This window comes from Archocentrus centrarchus, chromosome 1 (genome assembly GCF_007364275.1).
Source record: "Archocentrus centrarchus isolate MPI-CPG fArcCen1 chromosome 1, fArcCen1, whole genome shotgun sequence".
Taxonomy (NCBI): Eukaryota; Metazoa; Chordata; class Actinopteri; order Cichliformes; family Cichlidae; genus Archocentrus; species Archocentrus centrarchus.
In genome coordinates, this window is record NC_044346.1 from 27,395,493 (window position 1) to 27,410,162 (window position 14,670).

The 14,670-nt window shown below is 37.7% G+C and overlaps 1 protein-coding gene across 1 annotated transcript in view; it reads right to left on the bottom strand.

The window, feature by feature from the left end:
• helz (helicase with zinc finger) overlaps window positions 1-13,858 on the bottom strand; it is a 59,357-nt gene extending 45,499 nt beyond the window's left edge. Inside the window, exons 1-12 of the mRNA XM_030729405.1 lie at window positions 13,768-13,858; window positions 7,531-7,776; window positions 6,665-6,701; window positions 6,095-6,219; window positions 4,857-4,913; window positions 4,536-4,584; window positions 4,205-4,280; window positions 3,241-3,439; window positions 2,426-2,533; window positions 1,913-2,054; window positions 858-1,013; window positions 363-633 (exon numbers count right to left, since the gene is read on the bottom strand). Of these exons, the coding sequence (XP_030585265.1) occupies window positions 363-633; window positions 858-1,013; window positions 1,913-2,054; window positions 2,426-2,533; window positions 3,241-3,439; window positions 4,205-4,280; window positions 4,536-4,584; window positions 4,857-4,913; window positions 6,095-6,219; window positions 6,665-6,701; window positions 7,531-7,758 (1,448 nt within the window). The 5' untranslated portion in view covers window positions 7,759-7,776; window positions 13,768-13,858. The remainder of the gene's footprint in view (window positions 1-362; window positions 634-857; window positions 1,014-1,912; window positions 2,055-2,425; window positions 2,534-3,240; window positions 3,440-4,204; window positions 4,281-4,535; window positions 4,585-4,856; window positions 4,914-6,094; window positions 6,220-6,664; window positions 6,702-7,530; window positions 7,777-13,767) is intronic.
• Between the last annotated feature and the right edge of the window lie 812 nt (window positions 13,859-14,670).

Below are 14,670 nucleotides of genomic sequence, written 5' to 3' on the forward strand. Positions count from 1 at the left end.
ACCTTGTGGTGGGTTGACATTTTATAGCAAGAGTGTTAAGCTATGTAGCATATGTATTTCCATTTTTTTCCCCTAGATACGCAGAGTGCATTTATGTATGTGAATGCATATTAGTGCATCATAATTTTATATATAAAAAACATTAGTATGTAATATGGCATAATAGGTGTTGACATTTATATACGTTTTAAATATTGTTGTGCATTTGATATCATTTATGTGTAAAAAATAATAGTTTATTTCCTATCACGTTTTATGTTCACATTTTACTCACAAATCTCAAAAACATGTACTATATAAACACTTCTACTTATTTGTACTGTGCAGTAGGATTAAGAAACCTTCGATGTGTATGCACTCACTTGCTAACTTCTTTATATTGTGCAATCTCTTCTATGTAGAGCAGGTCGTGCAGTCGAGCCTGGTAGTTGTCTTTGGTCAGAGTCTTGTCAAGGACTGACTGGGTGAAGAGCTGGTCAGCCGACAGAGGTATCTGATAGCGTGAAAGGAGGCTGCGCTCCAGTTCAGCCATCGTCTCATTGGGACTGAATTCAACAATGGTCTTACAGGATGAGTCCCATCGTTTTGCAGTCATCAAGAGCTGCTGTCTGGCTGCCATCAGGTGCTCTAAATCTAGGGAGCAAAGAACATGAGTATGGGTGAAAGCAAATTTCTGCAAATGCTTATTCAACTTTTTTTTTTTTTTTAATCTGGACATTTTTATCCAAGTATTTTCTTACAACACTCTTAAAACTATATTCCATATACGTATACAACCTAATGAGGGGGGTAACCGACTTTTTAACATCCCCTGCCTTTTTAAAGACCTCTATATAACATCACTGTTTTAATCATACCTTCAATAGAGGCAGCATCCACCATGATCCGCTGCATCAGCACAGGTTCTGAGCCGAAGTCAAAAACAATAGTCTGTCGAAAGGTACCAAAGATCTCTGTGCTGAAGCCAACTGCAACCTTGTAGACACAGTGGTCCAGGCCGTTGTCTGCTGCCACTGTCAGAACAGCAAACTTTTCATAAGTACATTTGATCTCGTATTCCACTGTGCTCAAAAAGAAAGAACTGCCACTTCAAAAACAATCAAAATTAAATTTTATATATAAAAGCACAAAACACCGTGGGTTTTAAATTACTACCAATGCAAAAAATAAAACTTGGAGGCCAAAGTCGCTGTCGGCCGCCACCACAACACAACATGCTAAAAGTTAGCCGACAACTCAGACAGAGAATCCAGGCTGCGCATAAGAACAGCCACGAAATGACGCAAAAACAACAACCAGACATTTTTCCAATGTTTGTTATCTTAGCTTCGCTAAAAATGTATTTTACTGAACAGTTTTTCACACAAACTGCAAATAAACAATGCACTATTGAAATTTGCCCCCTTAGTGTTGCTGGCAACTTTTCCATCTTTAGCCAGTGGCGATAATGCTGTGTGGGTTCTCATCAATTAACAGTTTCTTGTAAACCTAGTGCAGTTTATAAATCCAAAGTTTAATAATTTATGAACATGCTATGAGTGAGTATTTATCCATCTACATTACTACTAAACCACAATACTTCAAAGAACACACACAGTTTGACATATTCAAGGTAAAAATGAATAGACATCTGTTTTTGCATGTTAATAGCTGGAGTAATAGTATGTTAATAGTTAAGAAATTTTAAGAGACAAAGTAAAAAATGAAAATTTTGGACTTCTCAGTGGTTACGCTCGTCAGTTCCAAGAAGGTCAAATAATTAGTTCAAAATAATGTGAAAAATTTGTGGTAGCTCTACAATAAAGGCAGTGAAGGATTTATAAGTGACGAAGCAGGAAAAATATATTTAAAAATAAGAACCCCCTGAAAATCTTATATCTGGCCATGACATATGGAAAGATTTATGCCACACCTGCCGTCTCCTCTCCTGGAGTCCACTCTTGGCAGCTTTTGGGAACGGCCTGAAGCCGCTCCCCAGCTGACACGCCCGTGATGAAGAAGTGTGGTCGGTGGGCATCGTAGAGCAGAGCAATGCGGTACAATTTTCTAGGTGGCTAATAAAACAGAGCAATAAGAAGATAATCAGAACATTCATAAAATTAATAGATGGTTGACATGCTGAGTACCCAAGTAGCACAGGCTATGACTATTGGGATAACTGCAATAATGTAATGTGAACTCCCCCCCCCCCCCCCCCCCCCCTGTAAAATGCAGTGAAAAAGAGGTGAGTGTAAAAGAGTAACCAGTGGAAGTGTTAATGGTGGACAGACTGTCAAGACTGAGCTGAAAGTGTATTTATGTAGATAAGACAAGTTAACAATTTAACATTGTTGGGCCACTCAAATCACCATAGACAGCCCTCATTTTTCTGCCTCCACACTGATAAATAATCTGGTTCGACACAACATTCAATGCTTCATCCTACCTTGCACAACAAGGAAAAGATCCAGGAGTGGGAGGATTTTTTGGTGGTGACGGTGACAGAGAGGCTGGAGCTGGTCTCTACATTCACTCCTTCTAAACAGTCACTTAGCTAGAAGAAATAAAATACCAGTGCTTTGTTAGATACTATCACTGCTAATTTATTCATAAATAATTTAAAAGTCAAATTTTATCAAATACTTTTGGAAGCCAAGTTCACTCAAGCATCAAATATAAATGAACACAAACATTAAAAATATATATCACTGACTATAAGTAGGCATCAGTTAAGAGCTAGATATAGAGAGCTACATAATATTAAAGGCTTGTGAATATGGGCCCACCACTGACACCCCTAAAGAAAACATTTTTCCCCACTCTTTTCCATTCCAATGCATACCTAACAGAGCCATGCAAGTTTAAAGAAAATGCATTGTTATTGTTAAAAATCTTTAATGTAGTGGAGGTGAAGCCAGCTTGTTCCAGCCAAGTATTTCAGTGTTTTCCATTATAAATCATAATTGATAAGCAAAAAAACAAACAAAGAAAAAAAATTAAATAAAAAAGGGGGATCTCTATTTGTACAGCTGTGTTAATGTCCAACAGGACTAAATAAAGGGACCATGTAGGCACTGTGCAGCAGATTTGAGAGATTTATTTAGTTGTGGGTTTACAACATTTTGTAGAGGCTTTTAATAAAGATCACAAAGCAGAAAGTATAGCTCTAAATGGCAGTGAACACCTTTACTTTGGCACAGTATTTTCATTTTCTACTCCCTGTACCACTTTTGAGCTTGAATGAACCACAAAGTCACTTACTACTTTCTCTGGAGAAAGTGAGTTCATCCACTTCTCTATTAAGGTCTCCATGTAGTTTTCGGTGAAGTGTTTGCTCTCCTGTTGCTGTTTGAGGCGGATGAGGCGTGAAGCATAGCGCTTCTGCCACTCCATAAGCTCCTCCTGCGAGTGAGCTGATGTACACTGGGCCCCGTACCGGCACAGACCCTGCTCCAAGTACCTAAAGGAAAATGAAAAAGTATGCTCAAGTAGCTCCAAAACAAGTAGTTAGCAAATGTTACTTCATAAAATGGTTCAGAATACTAAACAGTTTTCCTTTTGCTTTACTATGCTTTTTTGCTGGGTACTGTGATGTTGGTTGTTCAAAAAGGTATAGAATTAAAAATAATAATAAAATAAAAAAAAAATAAATTAAAAAAAAAAAAAAAAACTGTTGCTACTTGCAGCTTTCTGTTGGGTCATTCCATGGAAAATAAATCAGTACCTCCCAATGACTATAATAGAAAACTATGCTGACACAGAAGGAATCACAACCAAAAGGTGAGCATGGTATCAAAAGAGACACCATGCTCAGATGTAGATAAAAATAAAGTGTTTCAGAGTGGTGTAGGCTTGCCATTAAGACTATATCACTCATGATATGTATGCTCAAAAAGCATTTATTGGACAAGCTAAATCTGAGGAGAGGAAATATTTCAAATTTGGTTAATTTCATATAAACTATGTCTAAGTTAAACATGATTGTTAGTATTGAGCTTCTTAAAAATCCAGGATATACTGGTGTTTGTATAAAGACCCCTCCGGTGTGAAGAGATCTCTGCATGATGCAACACCTCCATAACTAACATAAAGCCATTTACTCACTTTACATCAAATGCACATTAGTCACATAACCTAGAACAGCAGTCATGGCATCTTTTTCTTTGCATCCTTTAGTGCAAAACACATTCTTCACTTTTACAAATAATTAGACAATTTGTATTACCTTTTACATAGAGTGTACTCCTCACTGCTCGTGACTCCTCTAGGAGGAGGTCGGAACTGCCAGCCATCTTGGACCTCTGTCAATATGTAAGCAGAGTGGTCAATGTAAGACTGAGAACTGTTTAAACAATACTAGACTATGCAATTTTAGGAGAAACTGCAGTGGGATTGTTACTACTCCTGGACATTGTTGTGTTATCTGTTGTGGGTTGGCATTTAAAATGTGTCCTTTTTTAAAAACATGCTGGTCTTCCATTAAGAGACATTTATGTTTCCTTTTAGTCACCATTTGTCTGAGACAGACAATCAGGTCATGGAACACATTTGCTTACCTTCATCCTGGTCATCTGTGTATTCGGGTACCATCTCTCCTTTTACAGCCTGACAGGGACAGAAACAGAATGAAGTGTTTGGAGATGGCTGCACAGATTATTACTAATATGTTAATTAGTAACCTGAGATCTTTTCACACATGCATTTTAACCCTGAACTTTTCCAGGCATTCCCAAAGAGAGGTGCATGTTTGAATGCAAACGTCACACATAGTTGAATCCAACATTGAATATTTCCATGTACAAGCATTAACAAATTCTCTGTAAAACCAAACACCACAATGCATAAATGAAAGAGGATCAGGAACCAGAGGTACATACCTCTATTTCAGAGAAGAGCATTTTTAATCTGGTCAGGTCTTTTGCAACAATGCCATTCTGTTAAGACAGACAACTACATTAGTACATTTTATAGTAGCATTGTCATTGGACAACAACACACAAAACTGACCTTCATCGCCATTATAGTAGGTACTATAAAATTCTCCATATTTGTACCTCCAAAGAGCAGTGGAACAATATGTGCAATGTAGTATGGAGTTTACTGGCAACATGTCACATATCACAGTATCACTGAATGCAACAAAGTCACAAGAATTTCAAGCCTTTTGGATCACTCATTTATGGCTTTTTTTTTTTAACATGCATAAACTGCCTGCACTAATTTTCTGCTTAACACTACTCTGCAAAGATGACCTACCCAGTGGAATTTCAGGAAACAAAGTGTCCATTAAATTATTCATCCAAAATATTAGGTAACATTTAAATTACATCAGATTTTGAAGAATGAAACTGTTAAATTTAAAATCTAATGCTAACATACAATTGCAGTCAAAAGTTTAAACAGACCTTTGCATTCAATGTTTTTATTGTTTTCTTTTTCCCCCCCTACATTGTAAGTTAATACTGAAGTCATCCAGACTATGAAGGAACACATAAGGAATCATGCAGTAAACTTTAAAGTGTTAAACAAAGCCAGCAGTGCTGAGCACTTGTTGGCTGCTTTGCCTTCACTCTTTGGTCCAACTCATCCCCAACCATCTCAACTGGACATGAATTGGGTTTAGATCAGGTGATTGTGGAGGCCAGGTCATCTGATGCATCTTTGAACAATCTAAAATCTGTTCTGGTTTAACACTTTTTTGTTTGCTAGATAATTCCATATGTGTTTCCTCATAGTTTGGATGACTTTAGTATTAATCGACAATGCAAAAAGTTTTTAAATAATGAAAAACCACTGAAATAGAAGGTGTGTACAAACTTTGGATGGTACTGTTCACTGTGTAATTTGTCGTCAACAAATTACACAATGTATGACGTAACAATGGTTAGTGGAAACCAAAATCTGCAATTTTAGGGCTTTGAGAGATGCATTCAAAATCATACCAACAGTGTACCCTATTTTCTTTTTTTTGGACTGAGCAGGATACTTGATTATAAAATTGCCAATAGACCATTGGCAATGGCAGACACCACACTCTTTAAATGCGCTACTAGTTGCCAATGTGTAGTCTGACAGTACTTTTGGATATGATATATAGATTGCACATTAATCATACCATTGGCTCTCCATACAAGGCTTTAGAGAGGATGCTGGCCACCTCCTGCAGGCTGCCATCCAACAGCATGGAGCGCAAGTTCGCCTGTAGTGAACCATCTCCCCTGGCAATTTCTTCTGCCAGGACTATCACAAGATGAAGAGAAAATGGGAGTGGGCATGGAAAGAATTAATTCAGTTCAGCCAGTCAAATATTTTGTGATGTAAGGCATGTAATACGTCTCCCTGAGTGTTCTCTAGAAAAAAGAGTGAAACGGATTGATTTGATTTTCATGAACAATGAAAATATGAAATTTTATGAATATAGGGCTTGTTTTTTTATAAAAGCTGAAAGTGGCTACACTGCAGCATAAACTTTTCTATGAAGGAAGCTACAGCAGTACTCTAATTAACCAGTTTTACTGCACTAATGCAACTGTCACTTGCCTGCACTGGGACCTTTGACCCCCCCCAGGCATCATCTGAACCAAAAACCGAGGCTAACTGCTGACCTAAACATTTGTTTTCTTCTGTTATGACACTGAAAGTAGATTCAAAATTAATAGGTCAGACTCTGCAAAGTAACACTCACCATGTTTGCAGTCTTCATCTGCTTCATCATAGTTTTTCTGTTGGTAGAAGGAAAAAAAAAAAAAAAAGAAAACTTATGACCTTTACAAATGAGAATACTTTGTGATAGTTCCTCACACTATCATTATAAGACTAAAGCAGTTTCCATAACTTTAGGCCTTGAGCAACAGGTCTAATTTTAGTGTTCAGCAAAGAAAACATACCAGCACCCTGGAAGAAACAAGTTATATTTTCTCATTTTTAACCTTCTCTTCCATTTACAATGATTGATTTAAAACACAATGATCAATTGGAGTCATTTCAACTTCCATCCATTTTCTTCTACTTATTCAATTCAGGGTCACGGTGGGGCTAGAGTCTATCCCAGCTGCCACAGGGCAAAAGGCAGGGTACACCCTTGAAAGGTTGCCAGTCTATAGCAGGGCTAACACAGAAAGACAACCATTTGCACTCACATTCCCACCTATGGGCAATTTAGAATCGTCAGTTAACCTAACCCCACAGACTGCATGTCTTTAGACTGTGGGAGGAAACCAGGGTACCCAGAGAGAACCCATGCAGACACAGGAAGAACATGCAAACTCCACACAGAACGTCCCCAGCAAGGTGGTGGATTCGAACCCAGGACCCTCTTGCTGTGAGGAAGCAGCTAACCACCACACCCCATGCTGCCTCATTTCAACTTAATGATTTAATATAGAGATATGAGTATTATACATTATATCATAATATACTGTGCTTATTATATCATTATATTTCATAGTATTACTGTTGGAGTTCTGTGTCAATATTTGTGATTTTTGGAATTTTAAGTAGTTCTTTAAAACAAACAAACAATAAAAAAACCACAACAGGCACCGTCCTCACCAGCTGCAAGAAGGCAGCAATTCGGTAGAGCAGGGCACGGCTGCGGAGGGGTCCGGCAGTGGTGGCAATGGATGGAGGGCTCAGCGGGACAGGGGTGCTGGAGGATGGGGGTTGGGGTGCAAGGACCACCAGGGCATCCGTGCTATGGTTGACTGCCGCCTCGTACTCCCGCCTGGCTAACGATCTACTGGCTTCTTCACATGACTTCTCCGCTCTCCTGTCCGCCATGACTCAGGGACAAACCGTCTACAAATAAAACACAAAGACTAACAAAATAAGAACATTTTCAATAATCAGGGCTGGACAAAAGAATTTTTTTTCTGTCCTTCACTTCAACCCACTGGAAACTGTCAACCTGAGTAGTGTCAAACCACATCAAAAAAGTAGCCAATAATTAACTGCCTAATTTCCCACTGAAAACTAGGGCTGTAACTAAATTCAGCTATTTGGGTAAGAGTCTGTTGCTTCCTACCAACTCCCTGTTTGATAGTTCATTTTATTTGTATTGACTTGTGCACATAGCTGAAATCATTGCACATCGTTATTTTCAACATAAGTGAGTGTTTGGGGGGGTCCTGAAATGACAACACAGAAATACATTATTAGATTATGTTCATTTTAATTCATAAATTAGAGTTTTTTTTAATTACAATGTCATTTTACAGTGACAGCATGCAAGAATCAAATTCTGATGTGACTGATGGTTTGTCATAAATCAACAAAAAGAGAGGATAAGACTCCTTGGGGAGTTTCCAACATAACTCATCTTCTGCCTGTTTTTACAGTGTAAATTAAAATACATTTAAAAAGAGCAGAGAAAGATGCAGTCATGTGAGACATCTTAAGCAATATAAGAGACATACTTTTTTATGATCAAGCTGTAAAGTCAGTAGTGGAGTCAGCTGTCTGATGTCAACTGACTCATACGGGCATAACTGATCATCCAGAATAAAGGGGCATTGCAGAGACAAGACAGAGGACATGCTGGATAGTATGCAGAAGAAAAGAAGTGCGTTTTAAAAGCATGCAACAGAAACTGAAGCAAAAGTCAATATAACCTTTATGCTAAATCTCTAGTAGGCAGTAATTTTTATTTTTACAGTGTTTTAGATAAAACATCATCAAGGGCACTGATGAGACTTGCATATTTTGGCACTAGGAGTGTAACGGTATTTGTCCTCAAACAGCTGGTACACACTGTTCCGTTCAATTTGGCCCTCTGACACAAACTACCACTGTGAGATGTTTGCATTTATGTCCACATACTCGCATTCACAGAACAAAAAAATTCAGGGCGAGAGCCACTGGGAAAAGCATAGTGGTGCACCTTGAAAGCAGGGAAGGCATTCTTCCAATTTGATTATACCTGTACTATGTGTTCATTTACACAACACACCGAGTTTTAATCTGCCTTACTGTACAACCAGAAAAAATGCCAGCATTGCTAAAGGGAATTCATAGGTTTACATAGGATTCCAATAGACTGGACAATTTGGTCCCCAATCTCAAAACCAATTATCAATTCCCAACCCTAAAAGGTCACACTGAATGTAAACACCAATATTGTTTTTATCAAGTGACAACTCACTGTGTCCTCAGTGTGGCCAAACAAAGAAATTATACTTTGTACAAATATTCAAACTGAAGCTGCATACTTGTTTTAATGGTTAATACAGGATTACTACAAATATGTGGCACTCATGAACTGTTTTTAATTGACAGTATGCAACACTTGAAAGCCTTAATTGTTAGAGTAAGAAATTTGCACTTATATTTGGTTTATTTATTTATTTTTCAATTATGAAATGCTGGGCGCCAGATAAGCTCAGAGCGTGAGCAGGCAGCCATATGGCTTAGAGCTGAAAGTTAGCAGCCCGGGTTTGAGTCTGACCCCTGGCCATTTGCTGCATTTCTTCCCCCACTCTCCAGTGTACTCTTCACTGTCGCACTATCTAATAATGGCAGAAAGACAAAAAATAAAATAAATGAAATGTTAAGGTTTCAAAGTGCTTTTTTTTTTTTTGTTTTGTTTTCTCTGCTGTACTGAAAATGTACTCAACCATGAATTTTACTTTGGGGTGTGCATTAGGGCTTTTAACAGTAGTTTTTTTTTTTAGCAACATTTCATTAATACCTTGGCAAACACCAAAAAACAACCGCCAAGCCTTCATTTACACCATCGTGCACTCAGCAGGATAGAGAGGATATACCATGAACTTCCACAGAACGCTAAAGCCTCAAACATTAAACCTTAGACAACATCCTAGCAAGTTTCGGTCTGGTTTCCAACATTGATAGTTTCAACACTGGCACTGCAACTTATGTTAGAAAGGCAGATAAAGAGCTTTTGTCACAAAAATACACTAAAAGATCCATTATAGTCATCATGCGCAAAGCAAATGGAATTTAGTTTTGATTCTGACTACCTCAGAGGAACAGGGAAACTGTCACCTGCAGCACAGTACTTTTAGGTATATTTGGAACAGAACGTCCTTGAAAGAGATAGAGGGGAGACACCAAATTACTATATGCTAGTTATAAAGTTGCATTTTACACCTGGTATAATGAAGAAGTTAAGCAAATGATCAGTTTACATTTTCACACCCTGGTAAAAAACAAAATTAAAACTCCCTATTCATCAAAAAACATAATAATCAACTGTGCGAGAAGGGGAAAAAAAAAAAAAAACACGAGCCTGTTAACCCTGCAAAAGTGCCTGAGACAGACACTTCTTCAACATCCAAAAACATACATCCATGCTGATAATAGCTGCTCTGGCTCAACTTGTTTCAAAAGGACTGTAATACAGAGATAAATCTTTCAGCTTATGTGCAGTACAAGAACATGTGCGGCAAATAATGCATTCATTGCACTTACATTAATTCTAATGTTGAAAAAAGCACAATCATCCCCATTGCCTTGAACAGACATTATATGAGTCAGAACAAAATAACCAAACCAAGCAGGGAGAGTACCCTAAGCAGCTTACTCTCTGTTTCATGTAAGCATATGACACGTTAGAGGATTCCTGTTGGCCCCTTCCACATTAAGTGTTAAAAGTTAAAAATGCTAAAATTCTGTGATGCGTGCAATTGATTCCACTTTTGTTAAACTTAGTCTTTAGGGAGTACTAATATCAGTTAAAACAAAAGGACAATATTGTTTTGCTGCCAATTTCAAAACGTAGCATTAATGTGTTGCAAAAAAAGTTATAGGTCGCATATCCAAATTGGATGAAGTAGGGGTAGGGTTTGATTCATTTTTAAAATACTTGATGCGTTTTCATATTTTTTTTATGTAAGATAGAGAAGTAATTTCCAATTCAGTAAGTTGGCCAGTGAATTTGAACATATTTCTTTTCACATGGCTTCAAAGAAAGGTCACGGTTCTAGCTAGTAGTTGATCGCCCAGCAGTGTGCCTGGCTGAGGTACTGTCACACCAGGCTGAGAATTTCAGCAGTTAGCTACCGGAACGGATCGCTATCATCAAACTTTGCTAGCGGGCGCGGCCACTAGCACTCCTTTTGCTGTTAACCCTGTGGAGTCTAGGGTATAACTGGCCCATTTTTGACTACTTTTGATTTTACCTTTATATTTCACCTTAAAAAATGTTTATCTTGCCTTGTTTGATATCTTTTTCCAGCATAACCTCAAATGTGTGACTGTACAGTTATTTTTTCATATAGACATACTGTATACATATTGGACCTTAAAAATCACACCAAATATGGTGTTATTAAACATATAATCTAAGTAGAAAAAAGTTTTACTGTAAAAAACCACAAACAATTTTTATAACTTAAAATACAAAAATAAGTTGGAATTTTCAAAAACCTATGTACGAATTTAGCAAACAGATTTACATGCAATTATTTACATTAAAAGTGGACCTGCTTGTTAGTGGAGAAGGATCAGAGACTGTCCTCTATGAATCTGGTACCAAAATTTGTTAAATACATTTTTTATTTGGCCAAATACAAGAATGTAACCATGGGAATTATATGTTTATTACTTTGATCCGAGTTTGTAATAGGGGAGCAAGTCACCTACTGATCGGAAGGTCAGCGGTTCGATTCCTGGCTACTCCAGGTTGCATTGCCAATGTATCCTTGGGCAAGATACTTATGAATGTGTGAACGTGTGTGAATGTTAGATAATAAAAAGCACTTAGCTTAGTTAATCATGGAAGTGCTTGTATGCATGGATGTGAATGGGGTAAATGTAAACATGTCGTATAAGCGCTTTGAGTGCTCAGACAGAGTAGAAAAGCACTATATAAGAATTAGTCCATTTTTTACCCTTAACCATTTGCTGTGACACACATCACAGCTGCATGTGATGCACGCAACATTACGTGTGTTACAATGTTTTGAGTTATGTCATTTCTGTAAAGTTGCAAGGTTTTGGCCTAAATGGAACTAAAATTATGTCTGTACACTTAGCCTAGCTTTTAATACTTATTACGTGTGTCACATATGGAAATATTTTTTATCCAGATTCCAAGGTGCATCCAAGTCATTTGGCTCTGGAGGGTTATTATATCTACCAAAATAGTTGTAAATAACAGTTTTCATGAAATTAACCGATGTTTCACATAACTACAAGTGTTGTTGATTTTTGAGAGATGTTTTGTCATTAGAATTGTAGTACATTTCAACAGCTGTGGAAACTGCACTGCAGTAGCAAAGGCAGTGAAACTGTGTTTTTGAACCCTTGAGTATCACAGATAACAACAAAAAGAAAATCTCCTTTACCTCTAAGACATAACTTTATTGTTTGTGATTCAGGACCACTTAGTGTGGAATGGGCCTGTTCTTCATACAAAAAGTGAACCATTAATGGGGGGTCACTTCCTTTGAAATAATTTATAGATGAACAACAATACTGTATTTATGATTAGTATAATTGTGATGACTGAGACCCAGTTTGTGACATAATACAGACATGCAACTAACCAATTTCGCCACACCTCGCCATATTTTAATAACACCCCTTCTCTCTGGAGCATTTTACACAACATGGTACATCCACTGCTTCCGGAAAAAAAAAAAGTGTTAAAGTGAATTCTGGCATTTGAATTTACTGGACTTGTTTGGTGTCAAAGTATGCCTAAAACACATGTTCTACAAATGGAATAAATAAAACACTGTACGTTTTCTCCTAATGCAGTTAGTCATCAGCAATCATCAAAACCTAGCTGAGAGCTGAAAGTTGCTTGGACAAACAGAAAGATGGCTTATGGGAAAATGGAAAACAGGATCCAAATTTTTAAAAAACAAACACATACGACTGATATTAACACAACGCTTACTACAAATTAGTGGGTTACTTCAAAACCTATGCTGCGCTTCACAGCCCTAGTTGTTACTGTGGGGATATCCGTTACCTAATATTAGTGCTTGCAAGCCAGCCACTTCTCTGGTGCAACGAAAAATAGTTTGGCGGGATACAGCGGGTGGGCAGCTGTCTTATTTCTGGTGTCCAGTCGTGGGACTCCGCGATTGCACTACACAGTGGAATAAAACGCCGATGTTACAACGAAAAACAGTTATAAAACAATCCCGACTGCCTCCGTTGTCCTCAGATAACGTTATTTGGCTTGACAGTCTCGTTAGCAGCAACGTGTGCAAAACACGGCTATAAAAACTTATTTCTGAGCCCAGTTTGTAGGCATCAAGAGTATATACACTAAATAACAAATACACTGGACGATGGGCATGATTCGCCCTTCGGTAGTTAGTTATAGCCATTGTTTGTCTTGCAAACTTGTCATGACTACTGCAAGTCAGAGCGATGACGGCAGCGTCACAAAGCATTGCAAAAAAAAAAAAAAAATGCCCCCCCACCCCCCCTAAAGTGTTGGTCAACTTATCGCTCGCCTTTGCACAGGGCACACAGTGTTGCCACTAAATTGAGTATGCGTAGCTAGCAGTTAGCCTGCTAGGCAAAACACGGCCTTTCTTGGAACCAAACTGGGAAGCTCACAACAAGAATGGCTGGCTGGTTTGTTAATGTTAGCGGGCTAGCTAGCTAGGTTCGCCGAAACAAAACGGGTTCGGGCCTGTGATTTTGCCACGGTGTTTGGACGCATATAACTGGTGTGACATCGTGCTGTTATTCGTGCATAAACTCAAAGCATTCGTCATTATCCTAATGATATATGGTGGACTTTCACAGTAGTGCCTTTGAGATGAAAAAGACAACTGAAAGGGCTGAAAATGGGAAGTCAACACTTACCTAGCTTTACTTTCTACGCCATCTTGGATCCACTTGTCAGACCATCGCAAAGCATAGTGGGATGTACAGATCTGAAGGTTGAGGGGACCGATATGTGTGTGTTTGCGTGCGTGTCTATGTGGCCTGTGATGACAAGCGTCTTTATTGTTAGATAGTTGTAAGTTTTAGTCCTTGGAAGCACATGCATATGGGATTAAAATGCTGGTAAAGATGCTCTATGGGTCATTCTACAGAAAAACAAATAATAAACCATCGGGAAAAAAATGGATTTGTCCAGCTCAGGCATCAAAGGTAAACTTTTATCAGAGTTGCTGCGTACGGTTGGCGCAGCCTTGTTACCAATACTCCGGAACCTGAGAAAGTAGATTTTAAAAAATATTGTTTAATAAATTAACTGACCATTAAGTTAGTCACCTCATACAGAATCCTCATTCAACTTCAGGTAAGACTTAATTTATATTAATTTGAGGACCATGCCCAACTTTTCAATAGTCATACATGTTTTTTTCAGTAATTTCAGTATTTATTTTAAAATACCCTTCACTTCATAATTCAAACTATTACAAAGGCAATAGATTAAACTCTTGTGATCTATGAAGAAACATGATTGTTTTTATCTAAATGATATGGTAACAGGATTAAAATGTAGGTAACACAGTTGCATAAGTTAATATGGCTGATATTATTATTTGTAGATTATGATATAAATGTGACAAATAAATACTCAGGACTACAGAAATGCTTAATAATATTTTATATGTTTGTTTTATATGTATGGTAACAGGGTTGCAAATCAGTACTCGTATTAATTTACTGTTTTCTCAGAAAAACAGAAAAACTTGTGCAATGTAATGGACTGTGAAAGTCAAGAATAAATGCAGTTTTATAATAAAAGAAGGAACC